General features: G+C 37.2%; 5 protein-coding genes across 7 annotated transcripts in view; 1 reads left to right on the forward strand and 4 right to left on the reverse strand.

The window, feature by feature from the left end:
- Positions 1-1,155, reverse strand: part of LOC100182119 (laminin subunit alpha-2) — a 43,759-nt gene extending 42,604 nt beyond the window's left edge. For all 3 annotated transcript variants that reach the window (XM_026833892.1, XM_026833895.1, XM_026833887.1), the window contains exon 1: positions 239-1,155. In XM_026833892.1, the coding sequence (XP_026689693.1) occupies positions 239-701 (463 nt within the window). In that variant the 5' untranslated portion in view covers positions 702-1,155. The remainder of the gene's footprint in view (positions 1-238) is intronic.
- A 4,757-nt stretch (positions 1,156-5,912) lies between these two features.
- Positions 5,913-16,531, reverse strand: LOC100186880 (ornithine decarboxylase). The gene is made up of 13 exons (XM_002131347.4): positions 15,236-16,531; positions 14,838-14,985; positions 14,604-14,771; positions 12,969-13,142; positions 12,180-12,352; positions 11,808-11,942; positions 11,269-11,434; positions 10,467-10,650; positions 10,070-10,212; positions 9,369-9,495; positions 8,939-9,026; positions 8,794-8,881; positions 5,913-6,588 (listed from the first exon to the last, which is right to left on the reverse strand). The coding sequence occupies exons 3-13, from the start codon at positions 14,703-14,705 to the stop codon at positions 6,313-6,315; spliced, it is 1,656 nt and encodes a 551-aa protein (XP_002131383.1). The 5' UTR covers positions 14,706-14,771; positions 14,838-14,985; positions 15,236-16,531; the 3' UTR covers positions 5,913-6,312.
- LOC113474401 (chromatin-remodeling ATPase INO80-like) lies at positions 15,418-16,609 on the reverse strand. Its single transcript, XM_026835334.1, has 2 exons — positions 16,525-16,609; positions 15,418-16,342 (listed from the first exon to the last, which is right to left on the reverse strand). The coding sequence occupies exon 2, from the start codon at positions 16,331-16,333 to the stop codon at positions 15,479-15,481; it is 855 nt and encodes a 284-aa protein (XP_026691135.1). The 5' UTR covers positions 16,334-16,342; positions 16,525-16,609; the 3' UTR covers positions 15,418-15,478.
- Positions 16,610-16,889: 280 nt separating this feature from the next.
- On the reverse strand, positions 16,890-18,918 carry LOC100184483. The gene is made up of 5 exons (XM_002131390.3): positions 18,714-18,918; positions 18,009-18,096; positions 17,869-17,928; positions 17,697-17,754; positions 16,890-17,066 (listed from the first exon to the last, which is right to left on the reverse strand). Exons 1-5 carry the CDS (start codon positions 18,833-18,835, stop codon positions 17,002-17,004), a joined length of 393 nt encoding a protein of 130 aa, XP_002131426.1. The 5' UTR covers positions 18,836-18,918; the 3' UTR covers positions 16,890-17,001.
- Positions 18,919-20,056: 1,138 nt separating this feature from the next.
- The window catches only part of LOC100185298 (tubulointerstitial nephritis antigen), a 4,050-nt gene continuing 405 nt past the window's right edge, over positions 20,057-23,701 (forward strand). The window contains exons 1-9 of the mRNA XM_026836807.1: positions 20,057-20,841; positions 21,171-21,234; positions 21,407-21,501; positions 22,349-22,454; positions 22,542-22,681; positions 22,810-22,954; positions 23,006-23,220; positions 23,318-23,441; positions 23,560-23,602. Of these exons, the coding sequence (XP_026692608.1) occupies positions 20,286-20,841; positions 21,171-21,234; positions 21,407-21,501; positions 22,349-22,454; positions 22,542-22,681; positions 22,810-22,954; positions 23,006-23,220; positions 23,318-23,441; positions 23,560-23,602 (1,488 nt within the window). The 5' untranslated portion in view covers positions 20,057-20,285. The remainder of the gene's footprint in view (positions 20,842-21,170; positions 21,235-21,406; positions 21,502-22,348; positions 22,455-22,541; positions 22,682-22,809; positions 22,955-23,005; positions 23,221-23,317; positions 23,442-23,559; positions 23,603-23,701) is intronic.

Below are 23,701 nucleotides of genomic sequence, written 5' to 3' on the forward strand. Positions count from 1 at the left end.
GAGCGACGGCTAAAAATCTTAAACAATATTGCAGTTTCTGATCACTATTCCAACTATATATAAAAAACTAATCACCCAAAAGCAAAATTATATACGAATGTAATAAAGCAACTTTTGGTTTTTGTTTAAAAAGTTTGCAAAATACTCATAAATATCATCCTTGATATTGGCATGCTAGCTATTGCGCAATTACTTTCTTCTGGTGTCTGTAAATGGAGATAAACAAAAGAGCACTTACCGGCAGTCGGAGTGAACTCTGGAGTAAGATAACGCAAATCGACTATGTTATCCTGGGCGTATGTCGTCTTCAGACAGCACAGCAACATAAGGATCCATCCAAATACACGGACAACTGATAGCGATAATCCAGTAGGAACGAAGGAGCTTGGATTTAAAGTAAGCCTATTTTCGCCTTTGAAAAGCACAAACGCGTCTCTGAAATTGTCCTTGTGTCCAGCAATCAGTGACAAATTGCTGTTCCTTGCCACAGACGGTTGCCTGCCACATAGCCGCAAGTGCATCTTTGAACACTGAGAGCATCTGCGACAGGAACTTGGTCCGCTCGGGGCATGATGCGTTTTATCGGGCAATTCCTCGTCTTGCTGCTTCGTTTGCGGCAAAATTAATAATCGTTCTACCGAAGTCATCATTGTAATTGATTTCGTTTCAACGTCCTTTTTGGCGCCATCTTTTAACGTCATCTCATTCAGTGCTTCCCTGGAGTCGAGTCCGATAGTTTTTTTTTCAAATACAGAACTCCTACGGAAGCAATACTGGCCACAGCACCTTCTGTGGAAAAGAAAGATCAAATTTAACTCTTCCGAATAATGTTTGTTAACCAGCTGACTACACAGTCTTGATTAATCTAGATCGCACCTTTGTCAACACTCTACCGATAACCGGCACTCACATTCAAGTATATACCATGATAAATATATGGCGGCGACGTGACGTGTATATTCAATGCGTGTGAAGCACCGATATAATGCAAACTGTCTGTTACGCACAATCAAGAGTGAAATTTCACGCCGGCCACATTCTTTAATATTATGATTAGATTATAAAAGTATCTGAACTTCAACGAATGCACAAGGGATGCGACCTTTATCAAGTTTCCTGTGTCTATAATGCATCGAGCAGACAAATGCATTATTACGCAATGCTTCTTCCCGCAAAACCTGGTAGGCAAAGACAGCGCCGGATTTAGAATGACACGATTACGCCAAAAACGGCAAATCGGGCGGTCCAAATTTTTCACCTTTCAAATTTCTACGCCAGTCGGTTCAATACGTCACGTATAGTCCACGATTCGCTCCTCGCAAAAATAGCAAGTGTTTGCCTTCGCTTGTGTGCCAAGCGATTAACGGACCACAATAGCTTATCCATTAACCATTCCCCAAACAATCTCCACTTTTCCGCTGCCAATACTTCTAGTCTTCTTCGTTTACCCACTTTCCCCACGTCTGGAATTTAGAGCTCAGCACTTCCCACGACAAGAACAAGAGGAAAATGCCTAATCTGCCAACTTCTCAATACTTAGCTATTAAACACTTGTTCTAACTGTTCTTAACGCTCCCCCTGGGAAAATCTCGACTTTGCTCTGGTTAGCCCTTGGCATCAGAGCCAAAAAGCGCAAATCGTTAATCTAAATACGTACTTCCACTATCCCCAGTTAACAGCACACGGCATAAATGCTGGTAAATTGATCCAAATTCACTAGGGCACCCATGGTAACACTATCCCATGTTAAAACACAAGGTCTTTGGTAACGGTTACGAACCAAGCTGCCGCAAATTGCCCAGTGCCCAGCGTTCATACTTTGCGCCTTTTAGAGCATACAAAGCTCGGAACAATCACGGAAGCTAAAGCCATGTGAACTCTGACTGCGTGTTTTCGATCAAAGACGCAATGACAGCAATCACGAGATAACTTTCGATGAGTCCTGTGGTGACTGTTTAGAGCGATTCAATTTGAATGACGTTCGAGAAAGCACTGACCACTTTGTCAGCTCCTTATGACCCAATAAACGGTCGACAATGGGGCCGTGCATGACACGGTACGATTCTAATCATCAGCATCTTGACATGGGGAAGTACTGGTATACGATATCTCTGCTGCGATTTGGACTGGAGCTGTCCATATTCTCACGTCTGCCTCTCTAACGGGACAAATTCCACACATAAGGCTATCTGCATAAATATAACGCCCATACATTACGTTTTATTCAGAATTGCTAAACTCCTGCTACATTAAAATAAGGCATAACTGTCTATACTGATAAAAGTAAAGGATTTTCTCAAAACCCAGGTTATTGTATTGCTTATACACTCATATCTTTATGTAAACATTATAATTAGACTGCAATGCAGAACTGTGCTATCTCGACTATGCATTAACCCAAGGGACCAACGCCTTTCCCTCCTGCACGTTATACTCTTGGCGCTATGGCACAACTGCAACACTGCATGATGTGATCATCGCTTATAAACCACTGATGCAATCCATAGGGTATGGTTAACGTTAATTTATTTAATTCAATTTAATGCAGGACTCGTTGTCCACACGCCAAGTGTCTTATCTGCGTTTAAAAGTAGATTGACAGTGTAAACGTATAAATATTGATCTTGACGGTAAGCATATTTCTACGTATACCTTTACAGTTGACATTCGAAAGACGGTAAAATCCCTTTTTAACTACAGGTAATTAACCTATGTCTTGACACAACTGTAATTTTCATTAACAAATATGCAGGCAAACACATTGTAACAGTGAAAAAAACTACGCTTTGTATAAAGCACTGTTTAATCATACATATATGGTAGGGTGGGGTAAGATGGGACACCCTTAGCACATAATAACTAAATATCCTAATCGTGTTTTTAACAACGGTCCATGACAGACTTAAGGTTCCGTTTTTATAATTCTTTTAATGTTCTTTGTTTACCATCAAATGGGACGAGAAAATATAATGAAAACGTGTCCCGTCTTCCCTCGTCCTACTACATTTAAGTACATATGAATTCAAAACTGCTTTGCTCAGATATTTCCTTTCCTAACTGCAACCTATTGAGACCCCAGCTGTAGCTTCAGCTTACCTTCCAGCAAAGGCGTTAAGCTTCATATACAATCTATATACAAAAAATAACACAATAGCTTCGATGACTGTGCTAACTATGGCTACCCAATGTCAGGTAAACATATAATCGATTACGTTCGCTGTCCGGAAGATATTATTCCGACCACAGGGCTGACTGGAATGTATGTGTGCATGCCGCTTATTCAATTTACCTCGCGTATGGGCTCAATAGCTTTGTATGGCATTCACGCCCTATTGTAATCCGAACGCAAAACACAGACATTTGTAAGATTACCCAGTAATGCTCTCCCCACGTGCGCCCTCTCTCTTCCTTTCACTGAGCGATCTAGTGGTTAAATACGCCGGCAGTATCCTTTGATCGCATCTTGTTTGATAGCGTTATATGGATCGGGGGCACACCTGATGTTTGCGAGTGACACGCCGCATAAAGCATACGCCATTGCGCCGCGTGTGGCCTCACTTGGAAGTATACACCATACCAGGGGAACGATTTGATGGAGAGACCGTCAAAAAATAAAAGCCTATTTTAATACGAAATTTCCGCATAGTAGTAAAACGAACCCACCTATATTCCATATGTTTTTATCCCTTTAGTTTTGACTCCGATTTATGTACACCTCTTGCGTAAACTCAACTCTTATCTGTGACGCAGTGTTCGCAAACACTATGAGGATTACAGGCGTCGGCGAAACAAAGTACATTGGGAAGATTTGCTTATGACAAATATAATATTAAGAGATAAGTAAACAGTGGGCGTACGTCTAAGGCACCTCGCTCTCGGCTAAAACTGTTTGACTTGTCGGTTGCTCCAAAACCGTTTCTTCTCAGGAATCTTAAACAGCTAAAGATAGGGCTGAGAAAACTTAATTAGATTTTTTTAAATGCTAAGGAATGGAACAGTATTTTTAAATGCCGCGTTGGTGTTTCATTTTTAATAACATTTTAATTGGTTTTCGAATTGAACAGATTCACTGTAGTTTCAGAACACGTACAAGAGGCTTTTTACCCAAATCCATCAAATGAGTTAAAACCGATTGGCAGTGACCGGATAAATTTTAACTCAGATGAAACATTTCAAAGTAAAACGTTTCGTTTTTCTATAAATTACATTGCTCCGCCCACCTGCCTGTTTGTGTATCGGTATTTTACTTTCAACATCCGCCAGATAAGTGGATTTAAATCTTAAACATGGAGGCATGAGAGGCGTTCCATAAGGTGAACTTTACATTGGGTGGGGCAGAAGCGATCCTTCAGACGCTGCCGGAAACCTATTCCAAACGCGCACGACAGCAAATAAAAAAGCGACGGCGCTTCTACCAATAGAACTGGGGTCGCGAATCGATCTAATCCTCTAATCTTTTAATCCACGCCGCCTTTTCCCTCCTCCCCGCCGAACGTAGACGATTCCGCTAGATATATTCGCCACACAATACAAAGTTGTATGTTCGATTTCGCTAAGCATTTGAGGTACCGCCCGCTAAATACTGATTTCGTGACATGCTGTAGTATACCTTGAACCAATCCCATTTGCCAAGGATACGGTGAGGTGAATTTTTCAAGTCGGCTCTGGCCGCTTCCGGCCCCGAGCACATTATCTCTCATTTCCTGAGCTTTCAACTTGGTCTCAACCGACGACTTTCCGTAGAATTAGTCACGCATGCTGTGGCAGAACTAAATTGCATTTTAAAATAGAAATGACATCAAGTCTACGCAAGAAACCGACCAGATTCGCGCAGGGAAAATTCAATGCCCTCATTATTGTAAACGGCCGGGCGTAAGCAGTTTCTGATGTGGATATTAATACGGTATCCTGGCGCAGGATGCCTGGGTCAATGGTGAGATCGCGACACTTCAAAGTCCTAATTCTATTATCGCTGTCGTAATGAGTCATTCGCACCTCTGCCAATGTGACACTCGCAGCACAACTCGTTAAGCGACCTTGCCATTGCTCCCATGAGAGTTAAAACCGGTAGCGCGGCCTATTACTGCTGCATTGCTTGTAATTCAGGAATTCTAATGTTTCAAGAACCAAGAGCCGCTGGAATTCAAAAGACTGGGTTTTGAACAAGGGGCGTTAGTGTCTAGTACTGAAAAAAGAGAGCGCAAATAATGTTTGAATTTTTACGTGCGAATAGAACGGTTTTTGCATTCCCTTGCTGCCACCTAGCGGCAAGGCGAAATTAAAGACAGCCATTCGTTTCCATTTACCCGCGAATTTTATCTGTACTGCACCACATATTCTTTATATTATTTCAACTTCCTTTGGTTCGATTTTTATATCAAATATCCACAATATAATGTTACAAACACCAACAACTTCACAACAATATTTAGCTTTATCATAGGCAGTCTATATCTCTTTTAATCATGCACAGTCTATAATTCTAATCAGCAAAATAGTAAAACATTATACAAATCTACGGCAACAAAAATAACCATGATTTGCCCTTACCCTTCTCCAAAAGTCTACCATGACCACATGCCCACCGTTCTTATATAACACGTCCATCCCGGTGTAAAACACCGCATGAGGAAGCAATATGAAGGATTTATGAAAACTCCACATGCTAATATTAGCACAATAAGACATGGAGGACCACAAATAAAACCTTTGTGATTGAACTTCCATTTTTTAAATAGGTCAGGAGTCAAAAAACTGGATAAGTAACAATTCTATTCATGCTTGAAACGGATAGGAGAAATAAGCTGAAAATGACTGCGGAAGTGCACGAGAAATAACTGAATTTACACTGACACGGTTTTGTTAAAACTACATTCGTTTTCTGTGGTTTGTAAGATAAACATCATCGCGAGTACGCAACAAATTTATGTATTTACAAAATCCAAATATTCAATCTACAGGTTACCCTGGTAAAATCCGTGTAAATAAACACCAAACGAAATCAAAACCACAGATTTAAAACTAATAAGACCTTTTACCAAGTATATGAAGAAATTAAACGAAAACCATCATCAAATCGCAGAACGTTGGTTGGCATTACGGGTGTTATATACAAAATCATCTATATTACAGTTGATCATTAGCTAAATAAGTAGAATTATCGTTAATTGCAGTTTTACTGCGTTTGGTTATTCATGTTTTGAGGAAACTGATGACGTGTGACATGGTTTCGAAACACACAAGCACACACACACACACACACACACACACAAGCACGCACATATATGTACACATTCATTATGTGATATAATATCACCAAATTTTGCAGATAAAAGACAGTTGTGTACACAATTTAGATAATGATATTACATTTCTAAGAATTCGTGCTTTTAACGAGTGTTTAACCCAAACGAAAGTTAAGACCAGTGTGAACGTGTTGCTGAAACCATAGCACCTTAAAATCATGTTATAAATTCTAAACTTCAACTGGGATACGACAAGCTTCGTACATTGCATCTTGGTCAACAAGGACGGGTAGGACGACAATTGCTTGTTGTAGAAAGTATCTATATCGCCACACGGTTCGTCCTGGAGGTTAAAAATACGATTTAGGTTGAATGAATAATGTAACATGCGTATATCTTCGTATGGCGGGGCAACGACACTTGTTTTATTACCAGGGTTGTATTGTATACAACGAAATCGCTTAGTTACCCCGTATGTAACTTAGAGGGTTTTATTTTAAAATAAAAGCTCTGGTTTGGAGGAATTGCCGTTTTATTCGTATAAAAAATACGACAACAGATCACAGATCTAATGATTGAGCACGTTTTAAACTAATTAGCATAAGATAGTAGAGTCGGGGAAGATGGGACACCTTTAACACAAAATATCCAAATAGCCTGATCGTGTTTTAAACAATTAACAACGGTCTGTGGAAGTCGTGAGAATATTGTTTTATAATTCATTAAATGTTCTTTGTTTACTACCAAATAGAAGAAGAGAAAACATAATGAAAAGGTGTCCCATCTAGCCCCACCCTGCTATATTAATTTAATTAATCCTTTTACTACAACGGTCGACTGGGCTCGATCAAAAACAAATCTGAAGTAACCAACAAAACGGGTTCTAGTCGCCGTTGGTGACTGTGTTTTCATGAATTTTGATAAAACCGTAATCACGCAGTTATTAAGTAATGTTAGAAGTTAATATGAATCATATAATGTTGAATTAAAAATAATGTTTCATTTACGATTAATGATAGTACGGTATAAGAGTAGTGCATTTAATGCGTCCCCAATTAAATGCTAATAGTTTGATGAATCGTTGTGTGGATACAACACGTGCCGTCGTTTCTCGCCAAACTGCCAGACAGTGTTTCCGCTATGTAAAGTGCATGAAGAAAGTAATCGTTAATTAATCGCTCATCGTGCGGTTTTAAATCTGAAAATTTAGTCCAAAAATTATAAATATATATTACGATTTGATTTCAATCAAAAGAATACAGAATAAATGCTAGAAATAAAAATTGAGGTTAGTGCGGAGAAAAGTCGTCCAAAAAACAACAGCAACAACTGTTTGACGAAAAAGGATCTATATGACCACTAACGTGTTCAATAAGAGACGAAGAGAACGATACAGAGAATGAATAAAACGGAATAAATGAGATTCGAGAGTGAAGCAACTGAAAACGTGGAGTGCTGCCTAAGTAACATGTTGTTGGGAATACGAGAAAACAGGCACGACGTTTTAGGTGGATTAATGGGACCAGCTTCAAGACGCCTTTGATAATTAATTTCAACTAGTAATCCATCCGTCACGTGTAAAAACGTGACACGTTGTTTTACCGAACGATCAGTTATGGTGATGGCGAACTGAAGCAGATATTTCGGACAGTATAAAGTTCTTAATTGTTTAGGACAGGGGTTCTTAAACTTTTTGAAGCACGCCCCCCAATGAAGATCTCAACAAACTTGCGCCCCCCCCCCTTTTTGTTAAATTATCACAGTGGTGTTTAATTAATTTCTGCCATAATCCACCACAGCCAAACCTGACATATTGGACATGCTTTAAACCGCGCCCTGTTGGTTGACTGTACCTGTATTATTGCGTAAAACACATTTATCGCGATCAACGCAAAAGTGAAATCAAATACCCGTTTCGTTTACGTTTGCGTTATAGTTTAGTCTATATTTACCTTGTTTTTCTTAGCCAGGTAGACTGTTTGTTAAGAAATAGTAGGGATTCATTGCATTATAATAGCGAATGTTTTGTCTGGCAATTAATTAAGACATAATAGCAATTCACACGGCGATTATTTGCGTCATAATAGGGATTGACAATGACACCTCATCATTTTGCATGTGTAAGAGGTTTAAAAACAGACTTAAAGGTTTGCTATTTTAATTTAACTTTTGCGTGCGTCGTATTTAAGCCTTTTGAACACCACTGTAATAAGATATATAACACTTTATTTTATAGTTTTTCGCGCCCCCCTTCCAAGTGTTACACGCCCCCAGTTTAAGAACCACTGGTTTAGGATCTTTAGGTCATACGTAGGTGCACTGGTTGGGAAGGGGCCAGATTTTGCGGAATTCGCATTTTGCAATTACGCAACACATGCCTAGATTTTGTGATAAGCAATTTGTAATAAGCCACAGTTAAAGTTAGGCAATATTAGTGGTTAGTAAGTTACATGGGACGCCAATATGCAGCGGCGCACAGTTTGAGAAACTTCGCCCAGTTTTGAGAACTACAGTTCTACGTAACATAGTACAGATAACAAACATATACCTCAGAGCTGCTGGTATCATCTACAGATGCAGGTCCGAAGACGACGCCAGGTAATTCCTTCTTTGCAATTTGATCCTGCAGCAAATTGCTGGGAAAAAGAGAGGTAAATAAAAGTAAACACACGATAACCACACAAAGTACTCACTTCTCGAGATCCGAAATCACATAATAAACCTTGCTAGTTTTGAAACCATTGAATGAAGAACCGGCTGCCATGGTATAAGCGCCCATGTCTGTAAAAATATAAAATAACATTAGTAAACATGGTGCCTAACGTGTGTTTTACGGCAATAACTTGGGTTGAAAACATATGAAAACGTATTTTGGTGACGGGATCCACCTGATCTATTATAATACGCAATTTGTGGGCACGTGGGGCGTGTTAGGGAGCGTGCGGTAACGAATTGTCACTAATAGGTTGTCCTAATTTTCAGCCACGTCACCGGTAACTCGAGTTCGACAATTTAAATAAAAGCGAATTTTTTGATAATAGGTCAACTCTGATATAAACCCCACGCCACGTCGTAGGAACTCACCGCCACGAAACAGATATAAAATACAGCGAAAATACCCACCCTCCCACAAAATCCAGTTTCCAACATCCAGTTGAGGCAACTGAACAAGCTCGCATATGCGATCTAAACCATCGCATGTCGGACCCCACACACTGGACGAGTATAGCATGTCTATTTCACTTGGCTCCTGCAGAAAAATAATAACATATTGGGATACGCCAATGGATCTGGGAATAAGGCATGTCTCGTTTCACTCAATATATATTTTTTGGATTTAGTGAAAAAACATTTGTTGGTAAGAGTGGTATGCGAACAGATATACTGTATCAAGGAGTTTACTTCTTTATTTACATATTATTTTGACAAAGCCGAGCGATCGTAAACGAAAATGGAAGATTAATTTAAAATGTTCTGCATTAAACAGGCTGCCAAAATAGATACAGACTTATAGAACCAGCGTACACTTGAAGTCGGATAAGAACGGATCAAATACATTCCTATATGTCCAATATATCGATTTGAATAAAATAAAGGGCAACGAAATCAGATGCACAATACCATGTTATTAAACACGGGAAATAGGTGTATGATTTTATTGATTTTATTCAAAATAGCTATGAATGAATGTTTGTATTAAATGCGATTTCAAACAGAATCTTGTTTATGAACGAACTTTGTCTAAACAAACACAAATGACGTCACCCGCGTATGTTGCAATACAAGAGCAGTGTTCGTGGAATTTGGTCGAGTTATAACTTTACCTTGAGGAGTTTTGGCGTCACATGAGCGTGGTCATAGAACAAGCAATTGAAGGATCCGTACAAGCCATCATTGATGTAATACATGTAAGCTGGTTCGTCACACCGTGTTGGTGAAGATCGGTTTTCAATTGTATCGGTGTGCCCTGGATGTATAACACGGTGTCATATTTTGATATGACGCATGTTGTTCGGTATCTGGGTGTTGTAACCAGCAGGACATATTTACTGTGTGGTGCAATATAAAAGGTCGTATAATAAAACCAACACTATAAAACTGAAACAGTTATAAACAGGATGGTTTAAGTGCCGATGACGCATACCGGTACATAAGCTGGAAGCTACCAGTTCAAACAACTACCAACGTTCATTATTATAGTAATGTCTATTCAGAAATCACCTGTTTGTTCGCAAACTGTTTCTTCGGTTACGTCTCGCATTACTTCGCGCTTTGCGATAATGTTGGATGCCAATGTGTAAGCCGAAGCTGCGAAATACCGACCTGGCTCTGCTATTACATCCACGTGCGGAAATTCCTCCATTGGAAATAGCTCTTTCAGTGTCATGTTGACAACGGATGCAATCTGTAGGTCGCATGAGTTAACTCATATGTAAAGTGCCAAATTGTGTAATTTTAATATGCCATTAGAGTAGACCGTCTGGCATGACACTCATAACAGCAAAGCATTATTCAAGTAAAAACGTGTGAAGTTTTAAACTAGTTTGAAAATGCACCTAAAAGGTTGAACCTGTTTAAAAGGTTATGCGGTTCGTGCGGGTTTTCAGTCATTATGTTGTTGTTTTGAACGACGTCCGTTGTACTAAATAAAACTAGTCGTGCTGATTTTAATGCAACAGAATAACACAATTTATTAGAACTTTCCAATTAAAGTATCTGCAGTGTATTTATAGCAACGCTTAAAATAAAAGTAAAGTACTATGAATACATTGGAAGGACATGTTTCTGTCTGTTTTTAACACCTTTGACTATAAAAAAATCATTAATCAGCTGCACTTTAAGCACTGAAAACTGGTTATAGAAAGACCAATTTTGCTTCTTATGTCATTTTCAACAACACATTCTGTTAAAAAAAATATGCCAAACAAGAACAACATCAATGCATAAACATAGCCAAGCACAGTGTTAACCAAATTAAAATTATATAACGCTATTATACCACCAGACCACAAGTTGATCAAACCTCTTCAAACTTTAAATTCACGTCTTCAGTTCCAGGGAATCCGCCACCAATGTCAAGCAGGTTGAGCTTATATCCGATGCACTCTGCATAATCAAACAGGACCCGCGCGTTCTGCAAGGCTTTGACGAACGCTTGTACATCCTGGCAACCACTGCCAACGTGGAAGCTATACATATACCCAGGTTAATGTCACGAATGGGCCTATAATGTGGTGGGTCCTTAATTTATTATTCGATTATAGGTTAAACCTTATGTTTGTTTTAGCATTTTGATAATGAATTGTCGTTGAAAAGTTGTCTACTGCACTTATTAAACGGCATATTCTATTGTCAGTTACCACCTATGTTATGTACAGTTGGAGTGATGGGCACTGGCAACTTTTTCTTGGCATTGGGGGCCCACATACTTTTCAGGTTGCTACTTACTGGGTTAATTTATTCAATACAGTAAGCATTAAAGCTTACCTTTAACATAAAAGTGTTTAAACATGTTAAAAACATAAGTGATGTTTAATCAGACTGTGATCCGTCACTTCATACCTTATTCCCACAACGTTCAGATTCATTTTGTGAGCAGTATCCAGCAGTTGTTTGCATACATCAGGATGAGCGCCATACTTCATGCTGAAGCGGCAGATGGATTGAGAATCGTCAGTTTGGATGCGAAGAACTAGACTAAAACATATACTTGGCTGTGAATGACTTTAGAAACAAATTTCCAGCAAAAACAATACTGTTGCATACATTATTACAAGTTATAGTGTTTCGTTATGCATATTTTTAGTTTCTAAAAGGCAGTAATGGCAGTATAATTCAGTTTTCAAAATGAGAAATTGTGGATATGAACTAACTTTAAACAGAAAAATCAATATGCAGCCGTTGTTATAATATAATTAAACTTCATAAACTTACTCTGCTGTTGGAAAATTCTTCTTCATTTTGATCAGTTCTTCAACATTGTCAAATACAATTCTCTTGACATTGTTATCTCTGGCATACCTCACATGAGAGGCTTGCTTGCACGGATTTGCAAAAATGATTTGTTCCGGTCGCGCACCAAGGGCGAGCATTTGCCGAATTTCCGACTAAAGATTAAAACCAAGAAATATATTAGAAAAGACTGACGAACAAAATATTTAAATACCAGCATTAAAATTTTATGAAAAATTTCCAATTACCCAAATAGCATAATTGCTCTACTATGGATAATGTAATTGTAAACAGATAATTGGCTTAGAATAACAAATGCTAACTGGTTACTTTAAAAAGGTTGTATTAAATATTTATATGCTTGAATTTGAAAGAGTACATAATGCTTAAAGGACTAAATATTCAATACTAGATCGCAAGTCCTCTCATGCAGTATTTAGTTTAAGCTTTTACAGGCTACTTTCTTTTTAAGTACCATCCATGCCTGTTGTCTTGAACCACTTATCATGCGGCATGCCTATTTCCAGAGCAGCACTTAGCCACAGTAAAGATAGCTTCTGTTATATATTCCATAGTCACGAGTCATGTTATATAAAATATTAATAACCAGAGTCAGACCCTGACAAACCTAAAATTATTGAGAGATGCAACCAATGTATAATAAAATCTTTCATTTTGTGTTTGATTTAGGCACCTGCTATTTTTTTGGCTGGAATGTCCACATTAAATATTCCTATATAGATATATAAATATATTATATATAATACATACCTTGCTTGCACAGTCAAAGCCAGTGCCGAGACCAATTAACATCTTAAGAAGGATTTCATCTGGATTGCATTTGATTGCATAATGAGGAATGACCCTGGGGAAATTCTTCTGCCAGCGGATATATTTTTTCATAACATCGCCAAGATCACATATGAAAAAGCCATTATCATGGTCCTAGTTATAAATGGATATTACATTTTTTTTTAATAAACGAACAAGCCGATGTATATATTAGTTAACCCAACATTAGCAGCATACAGAATACAAATACTAATGATTTCTTTTTAAATAAGATCATTGGAAATAATATTTTAGCAGGTAACTGTATCTGTAATCGCAACTACATGCATAAAAACTATAATATTACATTATATATAACATATATTATATAACAAGATAAGACTATTAAAAATATTTTTTTCTCGGTCAAGTGTTAACCCCTGGGGAGGAGTAATGCAAATATGCATTTTGAAACAGGTGTTCACAAAAATGTTCATACGTTCACTTATAGTAGTTTCTTAGTTTTCTTTAAAAGACGAAGAAATTATCTACCAATATTGAAAAATAGAATATTCAAAAATGGAATATATATATATTATATTTAATAAAATACAAGAGATCACAGATCTAATGAATGAGCACGTTTTAAACTAATTAGCATAAGATAGTAGAGTCGGGGAAGATGGGACACCTTTAACACATAATATCCAAATAGCCTGATCGTGCTTTAAACAATTAACAATGGTCTGTGGAAGTCGTGAAGATAGGGTTTTATAATTCATTAAATGTTCTTTGTTTACTACCAAATGAAAAGAGAAAACAAAATGAAAAGGTGTCCCATCTACCCCCACACTGCTATATTAATTAATCCTTTTACTACAACGGTCGACTGGGCTCGATCAAAAACGGGTTCTAGTCGTCATTTGCGACTGCCGAGCAGTAGGTACAATGAATTTATAGATGTATTATAACTAATCAAACTTATGACGTATGAGGATTGAGTGATTGGTAAAGATTAAAGAATATGTGTAAATACGCTTTGTACAACTCCTGTACCATGTGTTTATTGTAAACTTACACTAGTTAACGTTGTCGTCGCTTAAAAACGTTTGTTTTCATGAATTTTGACAAACTGTAATCACGTAGTAATTGGTAATGTTAGAAGTTAATATTAATCATATGATGTTGAATTAAAAATGATGTTTCAATTACGATTAATGGTAATACGGTATTAGAGTAGTGCATTTAATGCGTCCCCACATAAATGCTAATAGTTTGATTCAGTCGTGACTCGTTGTGTGGATACAACACGTGCCATCGTTCCTCGCAAAACTCCCAGACAGTGTTTCCGCTAGGTAAAGTGCAGGAGGAAAGTAATCATTAATTAACCGCTCATCGTGCGGTATTAAATCTGAAAATTTAGTCTAAAAATTATAAATATATATTATGATTTGATTTCAATCAAGAGAATAAAGAAAAATGCTGGAATTAAGAATTGTGATAAATACGGAAAAAGTCACGAAAAAAACAACAACAACAACAACAACAGTTCAACAAAAAAGAATCTATATGACCACTAACGTGCTTAAAAATATATACACCTTTTTCCCAAAGCATTACATAAACATAACTTACCTCACGTCCATCATTTAAAATCTTGGATGCAATGATTTCACTGGTGTTTATTGTTGGGTATATTTCAACAGCAGAAGTTTCAACACTACAATCTTGCTTCATTTTGTTTGGGTGAAAATGTTTGGAAAAGTTGATAAGTGTGGTACACAAAAGCTTTATATCTGCAAACTAATAAAAACAAGTAATGAATTAATTATAGGACTGTGTAAGTTAGAAATATAGGGTTTTTCTTACATTAGGTGATGTTATATACACAACGAACTAAAAATATGCCCAGGAGGTGCTAGCTGGGGTCCCACGGTGGATCAAAGTTGAAGTCAAGCTGTGGTTTGTAAAGACAGAGACCTTCCTGCCTGGAGATGTACTTGCTTGCCAAACTAGACTGTAAATATAAAATGCATATGTTTAATTAAATATGGTGTAACTTAAGAAATGTGTACAGTTTTTTGTTTATTAGAAGAAGTAGGCTATTCATTGAAAATACCATTGCTCTATAGTCTATAATATATTTTACTAATCGTAATATTAGTGACATGGGCAATTACAGAACCTTTAGTCCTACTCATAAGTAAAATTCGGATTAAAGGTAAATCTATTTGGAAAGCATATAGTAGACAGATTGTACCACTTACGAAAATTGCTTCAACAGACACTGTCTTTGTTTGTGTTAACGACGGAATTTTGTTGTTTTTCTTTTCAAGACTTAAGGATAAAATAACGGTTCCTTCATCAAATTTAGTCAGAAAATCTTTTCCTTTTTATAATTACCAGTTTCCCCAAAATTGTCCTAAAACAATAAAAATTCCAAAAGGTCTAGATATGAAAAATAATGTGGTTAGAAATTGGGATAAATACAGTGTTTATTAAAACAGGTATCAGGTTGTGACAGCTTTTTTTGTCTGCCTTTTCTTACACCTCTCTGGTGGTATTTGTTTTAAACCATGTTCTCGCATTTGACGTCTAGAAGAATTTGTTGCTGCCTCTTTTGATAACTTTGTTTTTGACTTGTTCCGTACATACTGTGCCGTTTCTTTGCAAAGCTTTTTTAATGATGATATTTTTGCAACTTGATTGCGACAGCGTTGCTTGTGGGCTTTTGGAATTTCTCTTTTTGCTATAGTTTTCCACACCCTTTGCCGAACTAAATTCATGTTGAATTGCATGTTTTGCCCAAGCAAATGCCACTGACTATTACTTGTAAATCTTTGCTCAAGTTTAAATTTTGGCGACATAAATGCATCATGCATCTCCAAATCCAGTTCAGAGAGATCCTCCCTTGATTTCCCAGGTTTTCTGGATTTGTTTCCTTTTAGTTTATATTTACCGACAACACTTTCAAAATTAGTGAACCACTTTTCATCTCCCGTGTGCACATCCGAGCCAAAGTACATGTATTTTGATAAATACGGGTCAGCTTGAAGAGTTTTTCTATAAAACTTAACAGAATTTCGCAGGCGAAGTTCGTGTTCTAAATATTCATCATCAGTTTCAGAATCTGATGATTCATCACATATAATATCTTTTAACCATTGTCTATCTGTTTTGATAACAGTATCTAAACTAGTACCAAGGCCACTTGGACAGAAAACTGGTCCATCGTCAGTAATGCTTATATCGTTGTCATCTTCGTTCGTATCACTTACGTCACTACTTGGCAAATTTTCCAAACCTTTAATCTCTTGAATCAAGAAATCAAGCTTTAAAGCATCTCGTAACTTACTTCTGTCCATGTAGTATTGCTAAACACACGATGATGTTAACCCTAATGGTGTTATGCGGGCTATAAGACTCATAACGATGTTTGTTAAAATAAAAACAAAAACAAAGGATATGATACTGTTATTGTTATTAAAAAAAAAACACATCAAATACGAAAATAATGTCTTTAGATACGATCGCCTTTATTCGTTGGAAAATTTACCTCACAGAATCACATGCACGTGTATTACGCAATCCTTGAACCGCATCATGAAATATCCAAAATCAATCTCAAACTAAAGCATACCAAGGTTTGCTACTACACCAAGGTCTGCAGCATGGACAGTAGTGACACTAACGCTTGATCCCTATTTCCAAATCAAAGCCCCTAGAATTACTCGATAAGAATTGGCCCAAACAGGCACATTAATTGTGACTTTCAGATTAGTTTTTTTTCCTATTCGTGTGTTAAAATAGACTAAAAATACTATGTTTAAAAAAATACTTATTGGGGCACAAATTCATTAAACAAAATATTGCTGAATCTAATTTGTACTATACTTTAAAAAACATCCGTTACACAAAAAATGATCTTTGCATTGTTCCATTTATTTATGTTGGAAATTTTCCATGAAAATACAATAATAAAGACTCTATTTCATAGCAGCCTCGCTCAATGTTCGTTGTGTTCGTAAGGTTGTTAATTGAAAAGCTTTGTCTCGTCAAGTTGGTCGCCAAGAAGCTTTTCAAAGTCAACTTTGGTTCCTACAGTTAAGCATATATATATATAGTAATTTAGAAAGCTTATATAGGTTGGCATAATGACAACAAAACGAATACAACGTTTCTTCAATGGTTGTACAAATTACAGATTAGTATTAAAATACTAAAAAATACTAAAATCTTCCGTCTTCCCCCACTTTGTAGTTGAGTACGTTTTAAGATAATGTATAAAAAGTATATATATTCGAAAGTCAGTCTCAGGTGCTTGAAAATAATTTATGAGAAGTGAGTTGTCCAAAATATAGAACAGCAATACCGAATTTGTTCCTAAAATATAAACTTTAATAAAAGTTTTTATCAGATTCCTGATGTTACAAGTTTATATGCAAACATAGCAGCGGACCAAAGAAAAAGAATGTTTGATTTTTAAAGCGTTAAATATTTTGTTGTGCTCTTTACGCGTTTTGCTAATAATAAGTTATAACTTATTAATTAAAATTACCAATGATTTTAAACTGATTTGGTTAAATTACACCTGGTTTCCTAATCGCTCCCCCTTTGTTCCATTATATTTTTTGGAAGTGTTGTCAAATTATATAGGTACGATATTACTATAATTCGAGCCACCCTTCCATAAAATAAGAACAAACGAACTATCGGTTGTGAACTTACCAAGATCGTCAAGGGCCTGTTCCAGTTCAAAAATATCTTCTTGTTTGAGACCCTTTATCTGAACGACCAGTGTATAAGTTTAACGCAATAGGCTATGAGATAACTCGGTGATATATTGAATATAAGAAGCATATACTCATTTATACGTTATTATTTATCCTGAATAACTTACCCTTTTCAGAAGTTCCTCCAGTTCGCCCTTTTCACCTTTTGTAAGTAAATTCTTCCGTTGCTGTAATATGTAATATATATGCAATAAGTTAAACTTGAACACAAAAGTATAACAACCATAATAAATCAACTTTAAAATACCCGATTAAATAACTCGTTCAATCTGGCTTCATCCCCGAAGAATCTGATCCCACTGCTCACCAAGGAACCAAGATTTGACGTTAGCTGCCTGAAATATAATTAAATTTTTCAATTCAATATCGGCGCCATGGCAAAGTACTTACAGGGCGCCTGCCTGTAACCCATCAAGGGTAGCCTAATGGATTCAAGGCTCGTATCTGCCACCATTGTGGGCGCATGTGTCTTTGGGCAAGACACTTAACGGCAGTTACTCTAACCAAGTGATCACTAACGGGTTGTCCAAATTATCGGCCATACATAAAAAGTGAAAAAGGGCCACCCCCAAAAAATCACTTACAAAGTAACATACATGGTAACTCGTGAGCTGGCACGGAGCGTATTAACACCTGTGTTATAACGACTGTCGTTTTCCGCCATCAACGTGAGGATAAATTAAGTTACATTCATCCATTCAATTTGTTTTACCAAGCGCGTAATCGTCATCGGGCAAGATTTCAGGCTTACATTTGATAAATAATATAAAAAGAACAATCCCCCAGAAAGTCGCACGTATATTCTGTGGTGGTATAACTCGTACACTATAACTCGAAAAAATGCAGCGTGTTAAACAACTGCAGTTGCGCCGCCACGTAAAAATACATAACAGACAAATTTAATTATATAACTATATAAGATATTTTCAAACAACTAGAAACAAAAGCGTACCCCCAAAATCGACGACGTCTTGTCGTCCCATTGGTTGTTTTGCTAGTGCTACTGAACCACGCATCGGCCTGAACAACCAGCATTACTACAACCAGAAACAAAAAGGGGGACTTAAACTTCATAATGTATTTTTTTGTCCAAATATTCTAGAATCTCTAGATACTGATTATGAACCAAATCTTTCTGTATATATAGGCAAGGGAACAAAACAGAATTCCCGGAAAATTTAGACTATTAAAAACAAAGGCTTTGCTCTAGTGTGTTAAACAAAGTACAAAGAAATTTTCGGAGGACAATGAAAAATCGTTACTCTTTCTTACCACCAATAGATTATTGTGGTGTGTTAAGTTTTTAAATAAGAAAGGAAGGAAAACTTAGCGCTGACTCATATGGTATAGGTTTGCATGAAAGCACTCTGAAGGATTCAGGTTGCATCCCGGTAGTGTAAGAAAAGCACCATTCAATAATTATAACAATGCTTGAATCTGTCGATTATGTCACAACAATGCTCGAAATTAGACAAAGCTCCACTGTGTACTTTAGGACAATGTTTTAAAATCTCGACACAATGGAGAATGAATATTTCTGGTTTGTTTGGGTAAATTACTTTATAAGTTTACAAAAACCGTAAACATGTATTTTATATAACTTACTTTGTTGCAAGTTGAAGTACTTAAGTAACTGCAATATACTATACATGGCGAAAAACTTTTCATTGTCGCTAGGTGATGCCCAAGATACTTTAAATCTATCCAAATATGCGCAAACCAGACTGTATGACCCAGCAATAATGTAAAAACCTTAATTGCACTCGGCAAAGTAATTATTTGTTTTTATTAGCAAACCGTATCAATATAGCATTAATTATAATGCAAACTTAATACGTCAGAAACAATGTCATGCATCCTAGTTTATTCAAAGCATTGTGTTCATGCGTATGTAGATGAGCAATAATTTCAACAAACATAAAAGCTTTTGTATAAACGCTTGCAGCAATGTGGAATGAAGCCAATGCAACGCTGAGGGAGCAACGGAAACATGGCGTATCTGCCCAATCTCTCGTATTGTATCTCGATCCACAAACCACTTTTCTTTTAAATCAGTAACCGTGACAGAATTTTTCTTTCGTAGCGCGTGAACGCTGCAAATGGCCTAGCCCAGGGCACCACGTTTAGTCAAACAACGTCTGTGTACAAACGAACACAGTTTGTTTTCAACACACGTCGGACAAATACTCGTTTCCTAAATCGCGTTTTGACTGTTACAGCTTTGTTCTGAGCTGCCTATCAAAAGTTTTTATATACACTCGCGAGCGAAGCACTTCTTCTGCAGGTAATATATATACATAGATATGTTTAGCAATTCTCTTTCGTGTGTTAGCATGGAGTGCTCATTGTGTGTCAGGCTTGGTCTAATCTGTGTATATATCTCGATAGTTCTGCAGTTTTATATATAGCGTGGCATGTAGTGGATCGAGTGAAGAAGTTCGCAGATTTTTGAAAAACACATCTCTGTGGTAACTTTATACGTATATTTGTTTTGTAAAGATTAGGAATTACCTCCATAGCCACCATGCAGTATTACCTCATTTTAAACATTGCCGCAAGTATGATCATCAATGGGATTTGGGCCGGAAAGTACAATTGGCCAGAAAGCGAGAAACAGAATTCGTTTGACAACTTCCAAGCAAAAGAGTCGGATGGTTTAAAAGAATTGGGCATTGCTCATACTCTCAAGCAATCAAGAATCCAGCAGAGTACATTCATGGCAAGCGGACCGCGAAGGCAACCAGCTGATAGTCTATTGTGCGGGTCAAGACAAAACTTGTTTTTCGGGAAACGGGAACCATGTTGTAAGGGAAGGAATGAAAACTGTCGCGTTGGTTCGAACGGGGAATTCTGTTATTGTGACGAATTCTGCAATCGACCACCGCAACCGGATTGCTGTATCGACTACAGTCAGATTTGTTCGCGCTTTACTTTACTTGCAACTCCATCAGTGACGCTTTCGGTTTCTACCTCGACTGATCCACAAACCACAAACAGCCCAAGTACCTCAACCACTCAACCTCGAACTTTATCAACCCTTACAATCCCAACAACGACCCACTTACCGATATCTGAAACCGGTAAGAACCCATTCACGCATTAATTATGATCACACGTCCCTTTCCTTTTAGTAGGGAAGAAGATAGGACATGTTTCATTGTCTTTTCTCGTCCCATTTGGTAGTATGCAAAAAAAATTAAATAATAACCATATAAATCCTCACGAATCTAAAAAGCTTGTTTAAGTTTCAAAACATGGTCAGGAAAGTAAGGGATTTAGAATAGATGTTAACGGTATATCTCATCTCAACACAAGGTACTGTACATATAGGCAAATATTAATAACGTGCCCACACAGAAAACGTATGATTATTTTGAAACAGGATACTAAAATAATACTATATTTTTAGTTTGCTTCTTCGATGGTGTTGGCTACAGGTTAGGATCAAAGAAGCGTCGGAACTGCAACGTTTGGTAAACGATATTTTATTTTGTTAAAATGTAATGGTTTACACGTTTCATTTACAGCGATCGTAGCGCAACCATAAATGTTTTGACCTAAACCTAAGGCCTATATACGCTAATTTAGGCTCTAATATTGAACACGTGAACTATACGTGCACTTTACACCATAGTTGTTTTACAGCATTTGTGAGAATGTGATAAATGGTTACTTCCAATTTAACTGCGAGGAGAATGTGTGCCTTGTTCGCCCGAATGTCATCGAAGCTATAAACGAAGGTAAAGTCAACAAAGACGGCTTTTCTGATTTAGTTAAAATTACTTTATGGGCAAAATAGACTTCCTAAAAGGAATCTTTTTACGATTTCACGGTAAAATTAGAAAATTACTTCAACTGTTATTGAAAATATGTGGTAAATGGTTCGCAAATTCATAATAAATGTCAGTAAGACTAAGACATTGTTTAATCGATATGAGTCATTAGCAGTGCTGCGCCTGGGATAATGACGCTTTGTTTCGAGCAGGAAACGCGGGCAAATCTAAAGGTGAAACTACAATGACACGTCAGTCATAAATTCGCCACAAGCGCAAACAAATTTGTCGAAATCGCCCAATAGTTTGTTTGTACCTAGACCGCTAATAAGCAATACATTGGCGGGTTGCACCACGAGCAGTAACGAGTTGTATTGCTACCGACATTTCGAGCTGTTGTCGCTACGGTTTTGATGTATGGCAGCGAACTCTCTTTTCCTAGTGTGTTTAAACTGAGCAAGCACTCGCCGGTGAATCGAATTGCCGAACCATTATCATTGTGTTTGCTGCCGCGAGTTGTCTATCGGATTAATGTGTAATTTGTGGGGTTCCATACCGTTTGGTGACATAACGCAGACCAGCATGGGGTGGGGGGGAATATGAAAACATTGGAACTAAACAGCACCAAATGTAGATTATTTACAACTTGGCGTTTGAGCTGCAACACTTTATTAAATACCGATTAACATATAATCAATTGTATTTAGCTTTATATATTGACCACTGATGTAGTTAAGTTCGAAGTATGAGTAAAGTCGATGCAATATACAACATTCTGAATAACCCAAAAATATAACCAATTTTCCTTATGTAGGTGATTTTGGGTGGACGGCTTCAAATTTTACGTTTCTGTGGGGCTTGACGCAACTAGAAGGGTATAAATATAAACTTGGCACAGCGAGAGTCCCCGACGAAGTAAGGTAAACCATATTTAAAATTTGGTTAATCGCATATTTTATATTTTCGGTAAACATCAAAAATTTTTATCAAGACATGATTTTTTATAGAAATATGAACGCAATGCATCCTCTCTCCGTGTCGAGTAATCTACCAAAAACGTTTGATTCCCGAACAAAATGGCCAGGCTCTTTGTCGCTACCACGCGATCAGGAAAACGAAGGAACGTCTTGGGCATTTTCTACAACAAGTACGGTTAAAAACTGAAAATACCTTAAACAAAAAACTATATAAGAAGCACACAGTGACTGTATGTTCAAGGCATGTTGGAACATAGTTCAAAGTAGTTGTTAACTAACAGTACTTGTATATTCGAAGGTGTATTATCAGATAGATTGGCCATCCAATCGAAAAACTTTACGGTTGTGGAACTGTCACCCCAGCACCTCGTGTCTTGCTTCTCGAGTCACGAAGGCAGAGGAGAAAGATTAGACCGTACATGGTGGTATTTGAGAAAAAAAGGGTCAGTCACTGATGACAAAATGAACATAGCGTAAAATACATTTTATTACAGAGTGGTTTCTACAGTTTGCTACCCTGAATCCAGAAGCAAATCAACACAAGGAATCGGATCTTGCGGCCTCGTTGCGCATTCATCCGGCGCACACATATGCCCGAATGGAAACGTCATTTCATCAAATGAGATTTACAAAACCTCTCCCGTATATCGAGTATCGTCCAATGAAGAAAATATTATGAAAGAAATATTTGAAAACGGTCCCGTACAAGGTATATGAATGTACACTAGTCATTACCACTTTATCGAAACTTGCTTGATTTTTGTAATCTAACACTTCAGTGTCTATTTTTTTCTTTTTTGAGCAAGCTGTTATGAGAGTACAACCTGATTTCTTCGTTTACAAAAGCGGAGTCTACTCTTCCACGGCAATTGACAATATTGTGGTCGAACAAGTGAAAGACAACACGTATCACTCTGTGAAAATTATTGGGTAAGCAACGCAGACTTTCACGTATTACATAAACTATAAGGTTACAAAATAGCAGGTACAATCATGTGCCAATATTTCCTTGTATGTGGAGTTAAACATATGTTGTAATAAATTGCAGATGGGGTGAAAAGAAAAGTAAAACGAACAGCGGCAAATACTGGGTAAGATAAAGTAGAGCTGACAATTTTGTTTCTGTCTAATGCATGTGATAATCGCCTCGGCGCCGTGGTGTAGTCGTTAGCGCGCCTGCCTGTAACCCA

The sequence above is a fragment of the Ciona intestinalis genome, chromosome 1, assembly GCF_000224145.3.
Source record: "Ciona intestinalis chromosome 1, KH, whole genome shotgun sequence".
Classification (NCBI taxonomy): domain Eukaryota; kingdom Metazoa; phylum Chordata; class Ascidiacea; order Phlebobranchia; family Cionidae; genus Ciona; species Ciona intestinalis.

Bases quoted from the DNA above. Each gene is read 5' to 3' on its own strand.
- LOC100184483 (XM_002131390.3), bottom strand. From the start codon at position 18,835: ATGAAGTTTAAGTCCCCCTTTTTGTTTCTGGTTGTAGTAATGCTGGTT. The intron at 18,097-18,713 runs GTACGCTTTTGT...ATTATATTTCAG, and splicing joins AGACGTCGTCGATTTTGGGG to GCAGCTAACGTCAAATCTTG. The intron at 17,067-17,696 runs GTAAGTTCACAA...GCTTAACTGTAG, and splicing joins ACAGGCCCTTGACGATCTTG to GAACCAAAGTTGACTTTGAA.
- LOC113474401 (XM_026835334.1), bottom strand. From the start codon at position 16,333: ATGGACAGAAGTAAGTTACGAGATGCTTTAAAGCTTGATTTCTTGATT.
- LOC100186880 (XM_002131347.4), bottom strand. From the start codon at position 14,705: ATGAAGCAAGATTGTAGTGTTGAAACTTCTGCTGTTGAAATATACCCA. The intron at 10,651-11,268 runs GTTTGATCAACT...TGCGACCTACAG, and splicing joins TGAATTTAAAGTTTGAAGAG to ATTGCATCCGTTGTCAACAT. The intron at 6,589-8,793 runs GTATATGTTTGT...TTTAACCTCCAG, and splicing joins ATGATACCAGCAGCTCTGAG to GACGAACCGTGTGGCGATAT.